The sequence below is a fragment of the Mytilus trossulus genome, chromosome 7 (genome assembly GCF_036588685.1).
Source record: "Mytilus trossulus isolate FHL-02 chromosome 7, PNRI_Mtr1.1.1.hap1, whole genome shotgun sequence".
NCBI classification, from domain to species: Eukaryota; Metazoa; Mollusca; class Bivalvia; order Mytilida; family Mytilidae; genus Mytilus; species Mytilus trossulus.
Genome location: NC_086379.1, coordinates 75,106,661 through 75,127,767, shown reverse-complemented (window position 1 = coordinate 75,127,767; position 21,107 = coordinate 75,106,661). Strand labels below are relative to the sequence as shown.

The window sequence follows — 21,107 nt, the reverse complement described above, 5'->3', positions numbered from 1 at the left end:
CGGGGCATGTTTGATCCTAACAATGTAATTCAGTCTTTATTCTAGGGGAAAAGGTGCTTATCTGTAGAAGCATGGAGTTGATTACTAAATTCCCCAAAAGATATCCACAAAAATATAACAAGTCTCCTCAGTGGCAGAAATTTTTTCAGGTCTTCATTTCCAAAAAGTATTTGAATATCATCTTCTTTTGATAATATTAATTAATAACTTAGGTTTTTGTATATCAAAGTTTTCCATCATTAATGGCATTCATTTATTTCGTTTACTATGATATAGTGCAAAAGAGTAAAAAATTAACATACTTTAGAATTTGCCATGATTTATAAAACAATCCAATACTATTTCAACAAATAGCCAAAGACTTGACTTTCAACAAATTCTAGTTCATAGGAAAATTAAAACAGAATATAATTTAATTCCTACACATAAACCAGGTTACCAGAATGATAATCAAAAATTTTCTTACCAGTCATCATCAGAATCAGAGGAGTAATCTCCCCTTAATTGGCGGTTTTGTCTTTGTGCCATCAATTTATGAAACGGCAATGAGGTGATCATAACGAAATTTGAGTCCTCCTCAGAACTACTATCACTATCTACAACATTGAGTGATGAAACATGTGGAGCTGTTTTGGCTCTTTGTTTGTCCTTGAATTTCAGAATACTTTTGTGGCTTAAATCCTTAGTACTAAGCTGTGACGAAAGTTTCCTGGACACATTTTGCAATGTATTTGGTTGAGATGTTGAAGTTCTGAATTTTGACAAACTTTTCCCAGTAGATTCTGAATATCGTCTTTCCATTTCAAAATTTTCTTTTAGAATTTTATGAATGAATTTTTCATTCATCAAGGCTCAGTAAATTCCACTTTTTTAAACTCAAATCTGGTCTCAACTGTTTTCAACTTGTTCAAGAATATAGTATTATTTCCAGAAAAATATTAGAAAAATGTACACATTAATCTGCACATTAATTACTTGTATATATATGCCTGAGAAAAAGTAACTGTTAATGTTTTTATGAATTATATATCATGTGAACTGCTTTTACAAAACCCCTGTAATCAGTCGGAAAACTTTTAAAATTAAGTCTCTATGTGACTTCATTCACTGGCAACTAAATTTGGAACAAATTTCTCAAGTTACAAATAAATTTAAATGATGATGGTGGTTTATTACAAGTTGTTCGCAGGTCTTCAGTCCTCACAATGAAGTTTACAATTAAAATAAAATGATTACACCTCCTTGCATTCAAACATGTCAATAATTAAGAACGGCTTGCTACACTGGTATTGTATTTATTTGCTGTATTTCACATCTAGCACAATGACAAGTAAAAAAATCTCTTGTAATATCTAATAAATACTAAATTAAACAAAACTACTTAAAGAATTTAAATGAATAAGAATTTTAAATTTCTTGCAGTCAAAGTATTTAAAATTTCTCTTCATAATTTTTATTTTTTTCCTACTTATTCAATTTACAATTTGAAATTTTATCATAAGAGTCTTGAATTTATTAAATACTCAACAAGAAAATATCTATTGTATTTGAAGATTCACTTAAAGTTCCAATATATATTATCAATGTAATAATGCCTATATTTTTCTTTCAATTACCTTGGAAACAGTTTATGTCATAGTAAATCTCACAATTAAATACTGTGTAATTCTCTCTCTACAGATTTATCATCTATCCAGAATTGGCTAACGTCAGTATATCACACGGCTTTTTGTTCTCTCCATTTCTACAGATTTCGTAAATAAATAAATATCACAAGACCATACAGGTTTGGTGGATGCCACAGTAAATCTCATAGCTACATACTTCTTTTTTCCTCTCTCTATTTATCCAGTATTTTGGTTAATAGATCTCACAATGGTTTATTTTCCAACTTTCTTCATTCAATAAATAGACCATTTAGGGTTGTTATACATTCTAAGTTTCTGTGTTAAAATTAATGACCACTTGTACACAATAAATTCACAACAACAACTAGTAAAAAAATAAACAGAACCTTTAGTGAATCATGCCTTTCCAAAATATCCTAACAAATAAACAAAATGTAGCCATAAACTTAATTTTACCATAGATACAAAGTCCCAAAAGACAATATCAAATAGATTAAAATCCCTACAAAATTCACAAGAAATTAATAAGACTACAAACTTATCCCTGTATTGACAACATGTGCCATAAATTCTTAAAGTCAGCTTATTTGGAAGCCATTAGGATCAATTTTTTCTACCAAACTTAAACATTGAAGATGATAGTGTTATGTTATCTAAATCCCTACATCTCAATCAGACGGGTTTACTCAACGTGTGTCGCTAGGTCGTGTTGCTAAAAGCACTTATTTCATAACATTTTTACTTTTTATTTAACATACACAGCTTTACAAGTTAACTCTAATTGAAATGTTTGCTAAAGATATGACAATTTTATTAAATATTTCCTAATTTGTAGCTTTTGTTTTTAGTAACACAATCTAAGGAAAATATTTAAAGCTTGACAGGATAGGTGAATTACTTAAGGCTAAATATTCTTAGTGTCAAAAGCTTATTCACACTGTCACAAAGGGAAAAAAAATAGAGATTTTTCAGAACACTGAGTCCCTTTGAAAGAATATTCAAAACTGTTTAATAAGAATAATTAAAAGATAAAACTATGAACTCAACAGAGTGTTGATTGATTAAAGTCCAAATGATACTGGCAATCTATAGGTTGCATTTCTGTAAATATTGACCATGCAATTTCCCATAGGAACTCCTTTTACGACAAAAACTGTACCACTTTTACTGTGAAGTTTGAAAAAAATCTTATCCTAGAATTGAAAGTTCATATGCACTACAATTTTTTTCAAAGGTCAAAATATAGGGCTGTGCGGCATATTTTTAACGTTTATATGCCCTGAACTTTGCAGAGTTTATTTAAGAATTGAATGCTTCTATTTGTAAATTCATTGGGGTGTAAAAGTGTTGAACGAAGTACATTTTGTATGAAGCGTAGAAGCTTCCGCGCTTCATACAAAATGTACTGCGGTCAACGCTTTTATAACCCTATGAAGTTACAAAAAGAAGCATTCAATACTTATAATTACATTTTTTAGCTCTGATCACGCAAACACGAATTTTATAACTGTTTTATTCAATTCACCTGTGCACTTTTTTGTTGGAGCATGTGTTATCATGAATGAAAAGTTTTATTGAGTGATGCAATTGCTGGAGGAATAACATGTGATATGCAGTTAGCCAATCAGAAAAAAGTTTTATAATGAAACATACATCTAATGTAATTATAAACTAATAAACACTAATTTTCTTAACTACCTCTACCTTGAATAAGGGGTTACCACATATTTCAATGTAAACAATATGCACATGTATATTTACTGGTAAAATTCCCAAGTTATGTCTCTACGAGATGGAACATAACTGGGAACCAGTATGTAAACAAAATTAATTTTCTAGGAATATTCCAAACCTCCCCAAAAGAGGTGTGGTTTGAGAAATAGCTGTATTTACAAAGTGCAACCTATAAAACAGATTTTACAGTTGAGCACATATTACACCCACATCTTTATTTTAAACATTTAAACTCTACAATAAATCTGAAAATTTCAAAATCTAAGAGAGTAGCTCTTACTGATTGAAAGACTGAAAAAAATAATGGGATCAGTGAATAGAAATAGCCACCAAAAATTGCCCATCTAAAAAAATATAAAGTCTAAAACCTATAACTATTGATAAACTAATATAGAAATTGTCAAAATGAAAAGAGAGCTTGTCTTCTTTTAACCTAAAAGATTGTAAAAATTCCAGAAAAAATACAATAACCCACGCTTGAGTTATAATTAGATTATAAGACATGCTCTAACCTTCAGGATGGAGGTACTGTGAATATTTAATGCTCTCACCCATAAAAATAATGGGGATAGAGCTACTAGGAACATACAATGCTCTGACTCAATATAAGAACAATCGGGATAGAGGGACTATGAACATACAATGCTCTAACAGAGCAGATGCAAAAATTGCTTACTTGGTACAATTCCGCATTACCAAGCAGAAGACCAAATATTAAATCATTCCCTATCACAGAATCCTAGGAAAACTTTAACAAAAGTTTACTATCAGACAGACAGAGATGGATGAACAGGATCTAGGTGTTCTAGACCTGCTGCCATCTTTGAGGAGGGTGGAAGCAGGTCTAGTACCTGTTTAATTTTGTCCATCCATCTAGGTCTGTCTGCAAGTAAACTTTACTAGACCTGCTTCCACCTTCATGATTCTGGAAACAGTTGAGACAGAAGTGCTGTGAAGAATAAACGATCTAACTTATAAGGAAAGAGTTTGTGCTGATGTAACTGGGAATCAAAATCTTGTCATTTATCAGGTCAGAATATTTACAGCTTGTTTAATTGAAAACAGAATTATAGCATAGGGGAAGATAATACCAAACATTATTAAGTTTCTTTTTTTGGTATAGATCATTTGATCCTTTTTGAATCCTGAAAACACAATTTCACTGATTTAAAAAAAAAGATTTGTGTCAATATGCTATGTATGGTCAATTTTCTAAAATAAGCATGGTCTTTACAATTTTATACCTTCTGTACAAATGTCTAAATAGAGTTGCTTTTCTTACATTACATATTTGTTAAATAAATCTTAGAGCCTACTGTCCTTATATCTAAATAGAGTTGCTTCCCCTACAATATATGTTGGTCCTGTACAAATTTTTACTGCATTCTGTACCCATGTCAACATAGAGTCGCTTCCCTTGTATTACAAATGGTTTTTTCCAAATAGATATAATTTTCTTCTTTCATCAAGGGTTAAATATGGTAAAATGTTCTTCCGTTACATCTTAATTTGATTCTATTATTCAGTTCCTTTCAAAATATTGCAAAACCTATAAATATTCATTAAATATAATGTAAGCATAAGTATATTTGAAAATAAGATGTGGTATGATTACAAATAAAACAACACTCCACCAGAGACCAAATGAGGTAGAAGTCAGAAACTAAATGTCACTCTATAGCCTTCAACAGTGAGCAAACTCCTAACAGTATAAGAAGCAACAGTACACAAAATAATATTCAAAGAAAAAAATTACATTTTTCTTATTTCGCACCAAACAAGTACCTACTCCAAGAAAGGAAGAGTGGCTTTATCAAAAATTTATTTGTTAGTTTCTTATTCTGTTCAGTATGGAAATATCTTGTTATACGTTATAGTCAAGATTAAGAATCAGAAAGGATTTCTTGGGAAAAGCTGTACATTCATCTACAAAACTTGAATCTAACAAAGTTGTCTTAAATTGATTATTTTGTAAAAATGTTTATACATGTTTGTCATGTTAATTTTAAATGCATTTAAAATGGGTTTTTTTTTTCAGAATAAAAATTACATTTGGCATTTTTTACTTGACTGAAGGAGTAATATTCATTTTGTATGATAAGCAGCTCTAGAAATCTATTGGAGTCTAGCCAAAAGTAATATTTTTTACTTCATACCATACTGCAACAATGTTTGATACTGAAGCCATGAATTTAAAATCAGGAGCCTCCAGGATAGATAACTCTGGGTGCAGGTTTCTGGCTGTGTTGAGACCTATTGGTGGCCTTCGGCGGTTATCTGCTTTTGGTCAGGCTATTGTTTCTTTAATACATTCCCTATTCCATTCTCAATTTTATCTTAATTCTGTGTGATAATAATAACTAGTTCTTACTTACTTTTCAATATTTTCTGGGTTTTCAAAGCTTTGTCTTCTTTTGTTCTCTGATGCCTGACGTAACTGTCAAATAAAACAAATAGTACACATTATACTATAGTGAAGGGAAAATACTATCATTTTATGTAAATGACCTTGAAATAATTTTATATTTCTGTTTTAATTCTATCTTCCGTATATCTAATTGGGAAACATGATAAAGCTTCAATAACATAGTGCTTAGTAAATTTCATTCAGCCCAATAGCAAAGCAGCTTCTGATTAGGGGGAGGGTATTCTTTGTTTAAGTGAGACTATGACTTAAGGGCATACGATACAGTTTTGATCCTGTATTTACAAGTTCGTGAAAATTTGCATACAGGCTATTTTTTACCTGATTAAATTAAATATGTAATAAAAAATATACCTTCATGTGCTACTTTTTGAGTAAAATGAGGTAGAAATTTTGTATATTTGCTCAAAATTCAGATTTGTGGCCGTAATTTCTTTTTCGAAAGAAAGACATAACTTTTTTGTTATAAAAGATAAACACAAATTGTTTTTTGTTAAATAATCAGTAATTTCTGTATTTTATAAATATCCTAAAAGAATATGCATTTATTATTCAGAAATAACTCATATTTATCAAATGTTCATGAATTGAGGAAAAAACGTAATTTTTTACTGCATGTTTATCACAATTAAAAGAAATCCTCTATTTACAGTTTTATAAAATTTGGGTCACATAATCTCCCTGCAAAATGAAACCAAATGCCTTTTTGAAAAAAAGAGGTCCATGAACTCGTTTTCAAATTAAATCAGTTTGAATGATAAAAATCAGTCGAAAAATGCATCTTTTCCCGATATGTCACAGTTTGACGTCGCGAAAATAACAAATTACGTTAGCAACATCATTACCTTCCCTGTAACTGTATCGTATGCCCTTAAACAGTAAAAACTTCAACCTGAACATCAACTTTTATTAAAAATATTTCATAAAGCCTTACAATATTAATAATAATAATCTTTATATTTACCAGTCATAAAAATTGAAGGCATGCAACTTACTGACTACACAAAGTATACCTAGATAGCAGAAGATATTGTGAAACATGTTACATGTTAGATCTTAATTTTAGTGCACAACATACGATTTACAAAAATTACCCAAAATATTGTATGTTAATCTTTAATGCAAAAAAAAAGATGTGGTATGACTGCAAATGAGAGAACTATCTATCAGAGACCAAATGACATACTCCACGAAAAGGGTGATCTCTAGCAAAATAAAATCAGTACGGAAATGACTTTATACCAACATTTTAAAATATGTGCACCAATGTTTGAACTGCTGTAGACCTAAACTAGTTTTATAAATCAATGATTTTCATATCAATCTGTAATCTTGCTGCATAAATTTTCCTCTATTTATCTATTTTTCCATTTAGTATTGACTTTATTTGGTGTGTGATGAATGTTTGAAGAGGAATAGAAGTTACTACAAATGATTTTCAAAAGATTTACAACAATACCAAGTGTTTAATATCCGTCATCAAATGCTACTTGACGAGGATTGAAAAGTCGTATACCGAGTTATTACCAAACTAATAGCTCTCATATCATATGATATGAGGAAATCTATTACATAATAAATCACATTGTTTATTCCCCCTTCCACGAGATAAACTTTTTAAATGCTTGGAAGCCAAACCAGAAAGTGTTACCCTGCTTCTTGATTACGTAGCAACATCCGTGGAACAAGACATGTTATTTATACACTGTCGTAGCATGATATAAATTAAAATGACCTCCCTTGAATCTACTCATGTACATTCTAGAAAGACAACCATTTTCTGAGCTTCAATACTTTATCAACTGAAGGTACTATCTTTTCAATGTCACAAGTATTATGTGCATAATGTACTACAAATACTTTATTTTCTGCTTGTCACCAGTGTCTAGCTTAAGGTGGTACCTAACACTTTCACTAACATTAATTTGGCTTGTTTCATTTTTATTAAATTTTGTCAATGTATTTACTTTGACACTTTAACAAAAATATAAAAAAAATAAAAATTTTGAACCAAGCATTTAATCAGAAAAATTACACTGGTTAGAAAGCAATTTGACAATCACCAATTTTTATCATTGAGAAGCTTAATTTTCCTTTTACAACAAAATAATTAAAACGTTTAGCTTACTTTACAGAGTTATCTCCCTGTAGTGTTAGGTACCACCTTAAACATTCATCAGGTTTCAAATTTTTGTCAAATACCTTCTCTCCTGTCTTGAAACCATTATGGTCAAGTTTTCCAGCTTGCCCAACACCCTTAAAAACACTGTTTTACTAATTAAATAATCAGTTTTAAAAGTTAAAAATGAAGTGGAAAATATCTCATAAAGATTTTGGATTAGAAATTGTTTTATCTCAACCAATAAAAATTAAGGTGACTGGGATTAGGGACAGATTTTGAAAGGAGGGTAAATCATAAAACCAAATATTTTTTAGTACTTCTGGTTAAAATCAGCAATATTTAAAGAACAAGAATGTGTTCATATTACAAGGATACCCCATCCGCAGAATCATTTTCTTGGGTAAAATCTCTATTTTGGCATCAAAATTAGAAAGATCATATCATAGGTAACATATGTACTAAGTTTTAAGTTGGTTGGGCTTCAACTTCATCAAAAACTACCTCGACCAAAAACTTTAACCTGAAGCGGGACAGACTGACGGACAAACGAACTTACGAAAGTGTGAACTAACGGAGGGAAGCACAGACCAGAAAACATAATGCCCATAAAAGGGGCATAAAAATGGGGCATAGTAAAAATATTTGAATCTTAATTATACCAATATTATCAAGTTTTATTTTAAACTGAGGAACTGTAAAACTATTTCAACTAAAAAATGTCTTTACACATCAGCAGAACCCTGTGTCTCAATTGCAATTGCTATTAAATATCAATGATGAAAAGAAATATACAAAATTGTCATTAGATTTGTCATACTGCAGTTCAATTTGTAGTACAATGTACATTTTATAAAGTGAAGGAATTATAGTCTACAAAAGATATAAATGAATATCTAAATGATTTAATTCTGCATAAAAGATGCAAATTCTTCATTTAATTTGAACCTTTAAAGTCATCAATATATATCCTCCAAGATTCAAGCCATGTACATACCGATTGCTGAGCCTGCAGTAAAAAACCGAGACGTGTCGTAAAGCGGACATTAACTAAAGTATTGTCATCATCTATGTACTGGAAGAATGTACTCCTTGGAACGCCTCCCACACTATCAGGATAAAGTCTGTTACTAGCCATTGTTTATTACAATAGTTTTTTCTGTCAAAAATGTATGGATGCAGATACTTTTAGTCTATCCATGCTGCTATAGTAATCAGTTATGTTGTAGATCTAATAAAACCACATGTCACTGGTTATTTTTCAATTTTGAGAAAACCAAAGAAAAAACTTTGATTAATAGAAACAATAAACAAAAATATTGTCAATCGAAACAATACTTCCTGACAATTGCATTCAATCCAATTTGAAAAATATACCAAAACTATTTACTTTTCCAAGACAAAAATAAAACATCAAATTTTTTCAATTGTTTTTCCATTACAACGAAAGAATTCAAACAACATTTTAGAGTGAAAATTTAATTTTGTCTAATCCAAGATTAATAACCCGTTTGGTATTCAATTGTATTCAAATTTATAACATCTTTACAACACCTGTCTCATGAAATAGAATCAACATATACTTCAATCTGGGGACTGTATCAAAATAAGTTTTCAGGTAATGTTTGTTTGTATGGACTAAGTCAATAAGTCATATATCCATCCTGAAGTTTCTATGGAAAACTGTAGCAAGCAATCAGATGAACACTTATAAATGTTTGGAACCAGTTTTGCAGAACAAATGAAAGGTTTACCAAAATTACATGAAAACTGTAGTTTCCAGTGCAGCAAATTTGTCGTCAGTTTGTTCTAGTAAGATTTGACTGACATTTGTTTGAAAAAAGTCTTTGTTACAACTGGCTTGCTGTTGTCTGACTCAAAACCCTTATAAAACATAAGGCACACCAACAGAACTCATCCAATCTGATAATTTACTAAATAGATATAAGAATATGTGATATGAGTGCCAATGAGACACCTCTCCATCCAAGTCATAATTTATAAAAGTAAACTATTAGAGGTCAAGGTACGGCCTTGAACACGGAGCCTAGGCTTAAATCGAACAACCAGCTATAAAGGGACTCAAAAATGACTAGTGTAACACCATTCCCAAGGGAAAACCAACTGTCAATTATATATAAAAAAAGAAACGAGAAACACTTATGAACCACATAAACGACAACCACTGACAATCAGATTCCTGACTTAAGGGCATACGATACAGTTACAGGGGAGGTAATGACGTTGCTAACGTAAAATGTTATTTTGGCGACGTCAAACTGTGACATATCGGGAAAAGATGCATTTTTCGACTGATTTTTATCATTCAAACTGATTTCATTTGAAAACGAGTTCATGAACCCCTATTTTTCAAAACGGCAATATGTTTCATTTTGCAGGGAGATTATGTGACCCAAATTTTATAAAACTGTAAATAGAGGATTTTTTTTAATTTTGATAAACATGCAGTAAAAAATAACGTTTTTCCTCAATTCATGAACATTTGATAAATATGAGTTATTTCTGAAAATGAAAGTGCATATTCTTTTAGGATACTTATAAAATACAGAAATTACCGATTATTTAACAAAAAACAATTTGTGTTTATCTTTTGTAACAAAAATGTTATGTCTTTCTTTCGAAAAAGAAATTACGGCCACAAATCTGAATTTTGAGCAAATATACAAAATTTCGACCTCATTTTACTCAAAAAGTAGCACATGAAGGTATATTTTTTATTACATATTTGATTTAATCAGGTAAGAAATAGGCTATATGCAAATTTTCATGAACTTGTAAATACAGGATCAAAACTGTATCGTATGCCCTTAAGACAGGTACAAACAATTGCAGCAGAATTAAATGTTTAAATGGTACCAAACCTTTTCCCTTTTCTGAAACAGAAGTATAACATCACAACATAAAAAGACACACTATAAAAATATCAATTGGAACGACTTAACGGAATCAAAGCTTGATTTGATTTTACAAATATATGTACATTTGTATTTCCATTTTAACTCAAAAAATTAATACACCCAACATGCCCAAATGTAGCCGAAATTTCACAATAAAATAAAGAAATTATTTTCAGAATTTCAAATAATCCAAGTATAAAACCATTTTCTGGAAGATATATATAGGTTTTTTTTATTCCACAAGAGTTTTATTTCTGAGAAAATCTTACATTATGTAAAAGATCTTATATACATTTTGCGACTGGATTATAAATCATTAACGTTTCTAAGTAAAAAGATAAAAAACATAACATTCATAAGTTAATTGTTAGAAACAAATTCTGGAGAATTCAAAGAAACAAGTATGAGTTATGTGTGGCCTTAGCATCAGGTTGAAGAAAAAGAACACTGACAACTCCCCCGTTGTTCTAAAACACTTGACAAGTAATTTAAACACTTTGTAGTCTTCAAGTGCACTAATAACATCACTTCAACTTCCTTATAACTACTTTCTATTGATATAAAAGGTATATTGTACAAAGTTACTCATTCCAAATGCAATGCAGTTAAATTTTAATAACTTATAAAAAAGCCATTATCTCAAAACCATGCAATAAATCTTCAAATAAAATTTGAAGTCTTATAAGGTAAGGTAAGGTATAAGAAAGATGCATTGAAATTAAAATAGCTTTGCTTCTTATTATTCATTCTTGATACTAATTCATAATACTATAAAATATGCATGGATGAAGTGTGTAACAATGAGATACAGATCATACAGCATGTGCATGTATAAGGAGAAATATTCTTCCCAAATTTCAGGCCTTTAACTGAAATATAAGATCTATATTCATGTATATTATCAAATGTATTTTAAAACTTGCTTATTTCGTGACAACTTACATTTTTCTTTACAAAATAAAAGTGACTAAATTATTTCTTTCTTCACAGTAAATAGATATATAATACTCTTACAGTGTATCATATTTCTAATAAACAAATATAAGGATGAATAAAAAGAGATGTACAGTAAAACTTTTAAAACAATTATGAAATTAAGGGTACATTTTTAACTTCAAAATAGGGGATAAGTCTTTACGACAGGTAAAATTCTAAATCATCCAGAACCCAAAGTTTCAAATAAATATAACAAAGACTTACAAAAATCTGCCTTCAATATCAAATTTCTACATAGATACAAAACAACTAAGAAGATAAGAATTCTGACATTGGACATGTACAGTCATATATTACTGTGATTGATTGAATGATTTTTGTGTTTAACACCACTTGCAGCACTATTGGTTCTTTCATGGCAACTAGTGTTTATATATTTGTGGTTGAAGACATGGTAAAGCACCGACTTCAGTGGGTAAACAATTACAATGATAGATAATTAAAAACAACAAGAAAAACTTAGTATTGAAATGTGCATACAATTAATCAGGATTACTGTCAGAAAAAAACCAAACTGACCAAAAATTTGGCCATGGTTCTGCAAATAATATACTGAAAGAATTAAACAGTGGATCTTTATATTAACTTTGCCAAAATATAAATAATCTATGTCAAACAAACTCAATACTCATATAGCTAAAACCAGATGTTTTTACTTTTATTCTTTGTTATTTCTATAAACATGATAAAGAGTTAAATCTAAAATTGACAAATAGAAAGTTTTTATAATTTTTAAATCTGATTCTTTAAAGAAAAAGTTTGTATCTAATAACTATAAGAACATCAAAACAGGTTTATCAGTTTGATTTAAGTTCACTTTTTATTACTTTTCAAATTTTACAATAAACCTTGTGTCATGAAATATAGTTTTACCTATAACAACATTAAGATGTGAAGAATTTATGGATTTTAAGATCTAAAATAGGATGAAAGAATTTATTACATTTGTATATCATTTCTGAAATAGTTATCGCTTTCTTCATATATATATGGTCCTTAATTTAAAATGCAAGTCTAGGAAAATCACCATTAGATGATTATGTGGTATACAATTTTTTTTCTATCATTTGAAATTGTTAAGCTTTTTTTACCATTTAAGATCGGTAACGTATACATTGAACAACTGAATTTGTTTTGTATATAACAAGTAAGTGGTAAAAGTCATTATATAAGTTGTTAAAGTCATTACAAAGGGGCCCTTCAGGAACACATAGATAATTTAAATCATATTTAGAATATCATATATACAGTGTTTGCTGGAACAATAATGTTAAAAGCCAAAGCCAAAGCCCTTTTCCTTTGATTTTAGATTATTTCTAAATTATCTTTCAAACATGTTTGAAAACATTCATCTTTTGTCCATAAACATTGGTTATACCTGGTCGTGTGAACAAAATAGAACCTTATAAAATGCAGCATAATCATCTACAAATGAAAGCTTGTATGTGTCAACAATAATGTTCTATGAAAACTATGGTTTGCAATAATCTACCTTGGGTGTTGTATTGCAAAAATTTGAGATGGCATAAGTCTGGCAAAAATGAAAGTTTCCATTTTAAATTTTGATAGCACTATTTGTATGCAGCAGTTCCTGAAATTGTTATAATTAAACTTATAGAAAATTAGGAACTGAAACTATCTTTTATCATCTTTATGAGTTTCAGAAAATATGTTGTACAGTAGTTAGAGATTGAGAAAGTAAAAAAAAAATAAACAAGTGTTCAACCACGACTCAATTTTATTTTAACACTAACATTGCTAATTTGGGTATTTTGACTGAATACAAAGATAACCTTAAAGGGAGAGTAGCTACGATTTTGACAAAATTATGAACAAGTTTTTAAGCTGAAAAAATCAAAGCTATGGACTAAAAATAAACAATAAGATCGCTAAAACGTTTTCATAAACTACAGAAGTGTTAATAATTGATAATTCATATCGTGTTGCGTGCCTATTCATCTCATTAATTATGCATCAGGTTTACTTCCCGAACTTTGCCGACACAGCGAGTGAGCTAACCGCGATATAAATAGATATGAACACGTGCTTTTTGTTTTCTTACGTATTTGATAATTACTTTATATTAAACGTACATATTTGACACCATTTGTCAAATTATGTAAATAAAAAATATAACAAAAACCGGCATATTATTCCAACCCAAGATTCTCCAACAATGGCGATATTATACACTTGTTATTAGATTTGTATGACCAAACCATGCCGATAACGTATACACGTGTTTGTGTGTAGAATAGGGGCCTCCATGAAGGATACACGTCCAGAATAATACTAAATTGTAGGAAGTTGATTTCTAGTTTCTTCTAAGGTGTGAGATTCCTGCCCGTAAATTTATTATCATATTTTTGACAATACTGAACACGTTGCGATTTATTTTCATGATCTGGAATTTTTAAGTAATGTAAACAAGACAACTTTACGCAAACCGTCGGCTACTTCTGTTTGACTTAGCCTGCATCGCAGGTGTTTTGAGTGATTTTAATTACCAATCTCATTGCTGTTTTTTATTTTCAATTAACAATAATTTGTTTGCACCTCTGTTTTGTTTCTTTTCGCGCAGAAACTGTAAATTCACGTACCATTTCCGCGATAACATTCCCTGTTCGACAAGTTTCCCTTCAGGGCACAATGTGCGATTGCGCATTGGGAACTGAAGAGTTCAAATCAACATAGGTCATATGAATAAGGGTTTGGCTTAACATCGAATTATTATCTATAGACAAGAAATAAATTTAGGTGTTAAACATTTAAAAGCTTCTAAATGATAAATGGAAAGTAACCAGAAGTTGTTTTAATCATATTTATTAAACTTTTTGTACAAAATCCGGCATATAGATTAAAAAAGTAATTTTAATGAAAATCGTAGCTACTATCCGTTTAAGATGGTTATTTTCCATGCATCTATTTTATTGGTTGATTGCTGTCTAATGCACACGTATATCATTGTTAGGAAGAATCAATGATGAATGTCCATTATTTTAAACAGACAATACCATAATCAAATAGCTGTCATGAAATATAATACAACATTTACCCATAGTTTGGTCCACGATTACTATAATGCAACTAAAAATTAATTTAGAGTAAATGTCCATTTATTTATTTGTTTAATTGATGAGAAATATACTAAACTGACATCTAGTTAATTTAATTCCATTAATCTACTTGTAATCAATAATCGACACCTGAATTATTTGTAATTAACAACAGGTGTTGGTTTTTGTAAATCAATTTATCAAGATCAGTTTATGTTAGCTGATTCTTTATCTTCCCTATAAAGCAATGATTGATTTAAGAGCACCTTCATCACAAATTACTTTAATGAATGGAAGATTAAATCCTAGATTCATTTGAAAGTTTATAATGTATATTTACAAAATTTTAGATTAACTAAGTTTAAAGGGTCAGAAAATGCTTTTTAACTTTTCAATTTTCTTTCACATGGAGGATATAATTTCTTTTTCACTTTAATAGCTGGAGATTAATAGTTTCCCCTAGCCTTTTTAAATTCTTACATTGATATAATATGCCTAGGACATATACTTTTAAAAACTTAAAACCATAATTTGTAAGAACATGTATCTCCTTGCAGGAGATTACTTTAATTTATAATAAGAGTCTTGGTTTTTCTACTTTTTTTGAATGTGTTTAACATTAAAAACATTCAAACCAAGATGTCGGAATTTTAAATTTTTTTCTTTGAATTTATGCGAGTGAAATTCACATCATAATTTTTTTTTGTGAAAAAAGAATGTGTCTGAGGATATGAATGTACCTGCTCAAGCTTTGCTATTTTCCAAGTTAAATACGGACACAACTAAAGAACAGCATATGTCTACAACCCAAATTCAACATCTTTTTACTATACAAGTTCTTTAAGTATCGTGTTTGAGTTAATTACATAAAACTTGATGGAGACAATCACAAATCAAACAGAAAAAACTTACAATTTTCAAAGTCATAAAGGGGTATTACTCTAGAATGGAAAGTGACTACTTTCAAATTTGAGCTGAAAATTTTACAATTTTCTAATTAATAAAGGGGTATTACTCGAGAATGGTAAGTGACTCATTTTCAAATTTGAGCTCTGTCTGTTAGTTTCAGTTCTCAGCATTGTGTTTCAGTTTCATAAAATTTGAACGAGAAAAACCTTAAAAGGTGGAAAGGGATAAAAATTGCAATTTTCCAAGTTGCATAACTCTTGAACTGTAAGTGACTCATGGCCAAAATGATAACCTGTCTGGGAATTTTGGATCTCATCATTGTCTATGAGATTTAGAAATAAAATTTGCATGAGGCAAACTTCAGTTAGAGTGTAGAAACGAAAATTGGACGAACAGATGGTCAAGAGTGAGTCTAAATAGACTAAATACTCCATTGTTTACAGCAGATGCATAACAAACCTTGTCCATCAATAAAAACAACACATGACATAACATTATATCATACAGAAAAGTATATCTCAATGACCAAAATCTCAAAATAAAATATTGGTTTTGACTTTTCCAATACCCAATATCACCATCTGCCCAAAATTTTAAATACAATAATTATCATGGATTTCATTTTGCAGGAGCTTATTTTGAGAATCAGGATACAAATGCTAAAGCTGTATGGTTTTTTTTCAAGCTATTTCCCTTACTTTAAGTAATATATGGTATGATTGCCATTAAAAGAACAAATGACATAGATGTTAGCAATTAAAGGTCATCTGACATACTACAACAATGGACAAAACTGGAATTCATCAATAAGAGTCAAACGTAATACAAATATTGTAAGAAAGTATTATAACCTACGGATACTAATGGAATAATGATGTTTGCAGCTATCTTCCATCGATCAGATGTCTTCTGCTTGTTCTTTTTATTAAGAAGTTTCTGTATCGGAAAGGAAGATGTATGCTCCATAGTTGCTATACACACAATCACTGTTTATCTGAAATTGAAAAAGATGGGATATGAGTTGATTGTACTAGAAGTTATTACTAATGGTATGAATGATTTCATGGATACAGATTCAATAAAACATGTACAAAGTTTTTTGAACCAATTAAACTCAGGGTCAATAAAGTATTAAAATCTTACTTGCTTTTGCTAGATTATTTAGCCACATGCATAAAAATTTTGTGCATATAAGGAGTAACGATAAGGCAAAACATATATATCTTAATGGATATGGTGGTAGCCTAATCCTTGCATGAACCTAGTTCACCTACAACAAATCTTTCCTCTCCCCCTGAATCCCACATTAGGGGGGTCACATACTACTCCCTGTAAAGAGGGTCATAATGGTGTGCTTTCTTGACCAATAACAGTAAAAATTCTTGCCAATTGACATTCATGATAATTTTGGTGCAAAAGCAGTAGAAGATGACTTATTTTATGCCTGATTGTAAAGTGCATACCTACCGTATTTTAAAATTTTCAGGGTTTTTTTTCTCATATTTGTTACATCAGCAAGAACAGTTGAAAATGGATTATTTTTGCTCAAGGTTTAGGGTAAGCAAGAAAGTTTGACTACTGATGAATGTATATAAATCCACTGCTGTGTAGTTCAGTATGACATCTATTATCACTGAACTAATATACATTTGTACATATTTGTTTAGGGGCCAGCTGATGGACGCGGGTTGGGAAGGTTTCTTGCTACTTTTAAGACCCAATTGGCCGTTGGTGGCCTTCGGCTGATGTATGGTCTATGGTGGGGTTATTGTCTCTTTGACACATTCCCCATTTTCATTTTCAATTTTAAGAAATAATCATTATGAACAACAAAATCATTAATGACTTGAAATTGATAAACCAATTGATTTACCATATAAGACTTAAGCATGTTTAGGGCAAACAATAAACAAAAGACCTCTTTCCTTTTTCCTTAAAATATTGACAAAATTAATGTTGATATGTATTATTGAAAAATGCAAAGAAAAGTATATTTTCATGACTTATTTTTCAAAATATTTCAGTTTTAAATTTGGATGTATTAAAGGAGAAAAAAAATGTCAGTACTTTTCAGAAAAAATATGACACCTTGCAAACAGGAAGATTTTCATGCAGTTTTTGTCAAAGATTTCCTTATTTGATAGGTCTTGAATTAAAGACTTAATGTGGTTAGTATGAAGTATATGTACATGTTTGTCAAATCTTAATGTTTTCTATTATTTTTAGAATTGTTTTGAAAAGACACTTGTTTATTGTTAAAGACTATATATGTGGCCATATAAATGACTGTTGGTTATTTTTGTTGTTGGGTAGCTGTCTCAATCATATTTACCTAACATATCCTTAGATTCATATGAGACATTGTTAAATACTTTGTATCATGATAATCTATGAGTTACAGTATTTAGTCATACAATGCAAAATTCAAGGGTTATTCCCGGAAAAAATGTACGGCAGGATTGAAAGCCACATGATATTTTTCTGTTGAATAAAAAGGGTGTAAGCATATTTACAATTTATACAATAAAAGGAATAATGAATGTGATATCCCTTAATAGAAAGACCCTGATTGCATGTGCTTTTTTTTAAGACTGACATCACCAAAATCAAAGGATGTAAGCAAAAAAAACTTTTTTACAGCCTTCAATAACAGTAAATCAATATAAAATGTAAAAAATGCAGGCTATCTACACATTCAAATTAATATAGGAATATAATAGAAATTTTCAAATTAATTATGGGGAAAAAAATGAAAAAAAAATATGTGAATCAACAAAACAATCAAAGTTTCTTGTAAATGCTTCAGACACATAAAATTTATATATATAACACGTTTTTTTTCATTTTTTGTATATATACATTTATTAATGTGATACATTACTTTACCATAATTTTTCTAAAATATACTCACAGATTTCAGCTGTTATATGATTTCTTCACTTAAATATGAGAGCTGGTTATCATTTTTCAGATAATTATTTTTTTTCTCCCAAAGTACGATCTATTCTCAATGAACTTTTTGAATTTTCTTACAAATTCTTCCAATTTATCTATCTTCTCTCAGATTTTATCCCTGATCTGTATTTCCAATTCACCATATTAAGTAAGTAGTAACTATAAAATATAAATATGTAGTTAACTCCAGCTTTGACACTTTTAACTTTAAATGTCCTTAATCCCTCTATTAAAATAGCATCTACTCCTAACTATTGGATAAACAAGTCCAACAATTGCTCATATTGTATCAGATACTATTCAGTCAACACTAATTCTATTTTCGTATCATTTCTAACTAATTTGATGTATTGAAAACTTAGATTTCATTTTCAAATAAACACTTTAATTTATCAATAAAAGTTGAAATATTATGGCAACAGTTTGTATACTACTTAAATAACAAAACATTTTTCAAACTTTATAGAAATTTTTATGTTTTCACTTTTAACTGGTAGAAATAATGATCAGTTTAAAAGCTTTTCATCATCTTCTAGTTTTTAAATTGTAATTAAGTTTTTTAAATTTTTCTTGAGTCTGTCAATAATTGTGATAAATTACATCTAATGTATTTAAAGAAATGGAGTGATATCTTACAGTAAAACCTCAGGTATCCTTATATATATTGCTACTGCCACTGATGGTCCATGTTTTAAATTTGCCAGAGATATCAATGGTATTCTCCTAGATACAAACTTTTCCATCCTGCAACAACGGTGCCTTTACCAGTCCCTGTCCAAAATTGCCCTGTTACAACCAATGTTTCAATGTTCTTTTCTGTGCTACAACCCTTGCCAGTCCCTGTTCTAATATTGCCTAGAGTTTGAATGTTCTTTTCCCTGCTACAACAATTGTAAGTTTCAAATCTAATGTTGCCATAAGTTTCAAATCTAATGTTGCCATAAGTTTCAAATCTAATGTTGCAATAAGTTTCAATGTTCTACACACTGAGACAAACATTGCCAGTCCATGTTTTGATGTTGATTGAAGTTTCAATGCTCTACTCCCTGCTGCAAGCATTGCCTGTCCCTGTTCTAATGTTGATTGAAGCTCCAATGTTCTACTCCCTGTTGCAAACATTGCCTGTCCATGTTCTAATGTTGATTGAAGTTTCAATGTTCTAGTCATTGCTACAAACATTGCCAGTCCCTGTTCTAATGTTGATTGAAGTTTCAATGTTTAGTTCTTGCTAAAAACATTGCCAGTCCATGTTCTAATGTTGATTGAAGTTTTAATGTTCTACTCCCTGCTACAAACATTGCCAGTCCATGTTCTAATGTTGATTTAAGTTTCAATGTTTAGTTCTTGCTAAAAACATTGCCAGTCCATGTTCTAATGTTGATTGAAGTTTTAATGTTCTACTCCCTGCTACAAACATTGCCAGTCCATGTTCTAATGTTGATTTAAGTTTCAATGTTTAGTTCTTGCTAAAAACATTGCCAGTCCATGTTCTAATGTTGATTGAAGTTTCAATGTTCTACTCCCTGCTACAAACATTGCCAGTCCATGTTCTAATGTTGATTTAAGTTTCAATGTTTAGTTCTTGCTAAAAACATTGCCAGTCCATGTTCTAATGTTGATTGAAGTTTCAATGTTCTACTCCCTGCTACAAACATTGCCAGTCCCTGTTCTAATGTTGATTTAAGTTTCAATGTTTAGTTCTTGCTAAAAACATTGCCAGTCCATGTTCTAATGTTGATTGAAGTTTTAATGTTCTACTCCCTGCTACAAACATTGCCAGTCAATGTTCTAATGTTGATTAAAGTTCCAATGTTCTACTCCCTGCTACAACCATTGCCAGTCCCTGTTATGATTTTGATTGAAGTTTCAATGTTCTACTTCCTGCTGCAAACATTGCCAGTCCATATTCTAATGTTGATAGAAGTTTCAATGTTCTACTCCCTGCTACAAACATTGCTAGTCCATGTTCTAATGTTGATTGAAGTTTCAATGTTCTACTCCCTGCTACAAACATTGCCAGTCCCTGTTATGATGTTGATTGAAGTTTCAATGTTCTACTCCCTGCTGCAAACATTGCCAGTCCATGTTCTAATGTTGATCGAAGTTCCAATGTTCTACTCCCTGCTGCAAACATTGCCAGTCCCTGTTCTAATGTTGATTGAAGTTTCAATGTTCTACTCCCTGCTACAAACATTGCCAGTCCATGTTCTAATGTTGATAGAAGTTTCAATGTTCTACTCCCTGCTACAAACATTGCTAGTCCCTGTTATGATGTTGATTGAAGTTTCAATGTTCTACTCCCTGCTGCAAACATTGCCAGTCCCTGTTATGATGTTGATTGAAGTTTCAATGTTCTACTCCCTGCTG

At 30.3% G+C, this 21,107-nt stretch overlaps 1 protein-coding gene across 5 annotated transcripts in view; it reads right to left on the bottom strand.

Moving 5' to 3' along the window:
- Positions 1-19,736, bottom strand: part of LOC134725816 (WD repeat-containing protein 49-like) — a 54,555-nt gene extending 34,819 nt beyond the window's left edge. The window contains exons 1-4 of one of the 5 annotated variants that reach the window (XM_063589992.1): positions 19,377-19,736; positions 18,697-18,899; positions 16,641-16,779; positions 5,738-5,799 (exon numbers count right to left, since the gene is read on the bottom strand). In XM_063589992.1, the coding sequence (XP_063446062.1) occupies positions 5,738-5,799; positions 16,641-16,751 (173 nt within the window). In that variant the 5' untranslated portion in view covers positions 16,752-16,779; positions 18,697-18,899; positions 19,377-19,736. Of the gene's footprint in view, positions 1-466; positions 1,350-5,737; positions 5,800-8,903; positions 9,145-16,640; positions 16,780-18,696; positions 19,088-19,376 lie in introns of those variants that run through there. The other 4 variants (XM_063589994.1, XM_063589991.1, XM_063589990.1 and 1 more) reach the window with 4 other exon arrangements.
- Positions 19,737-21,107: the final 1,371 nt, after the last annotated feature.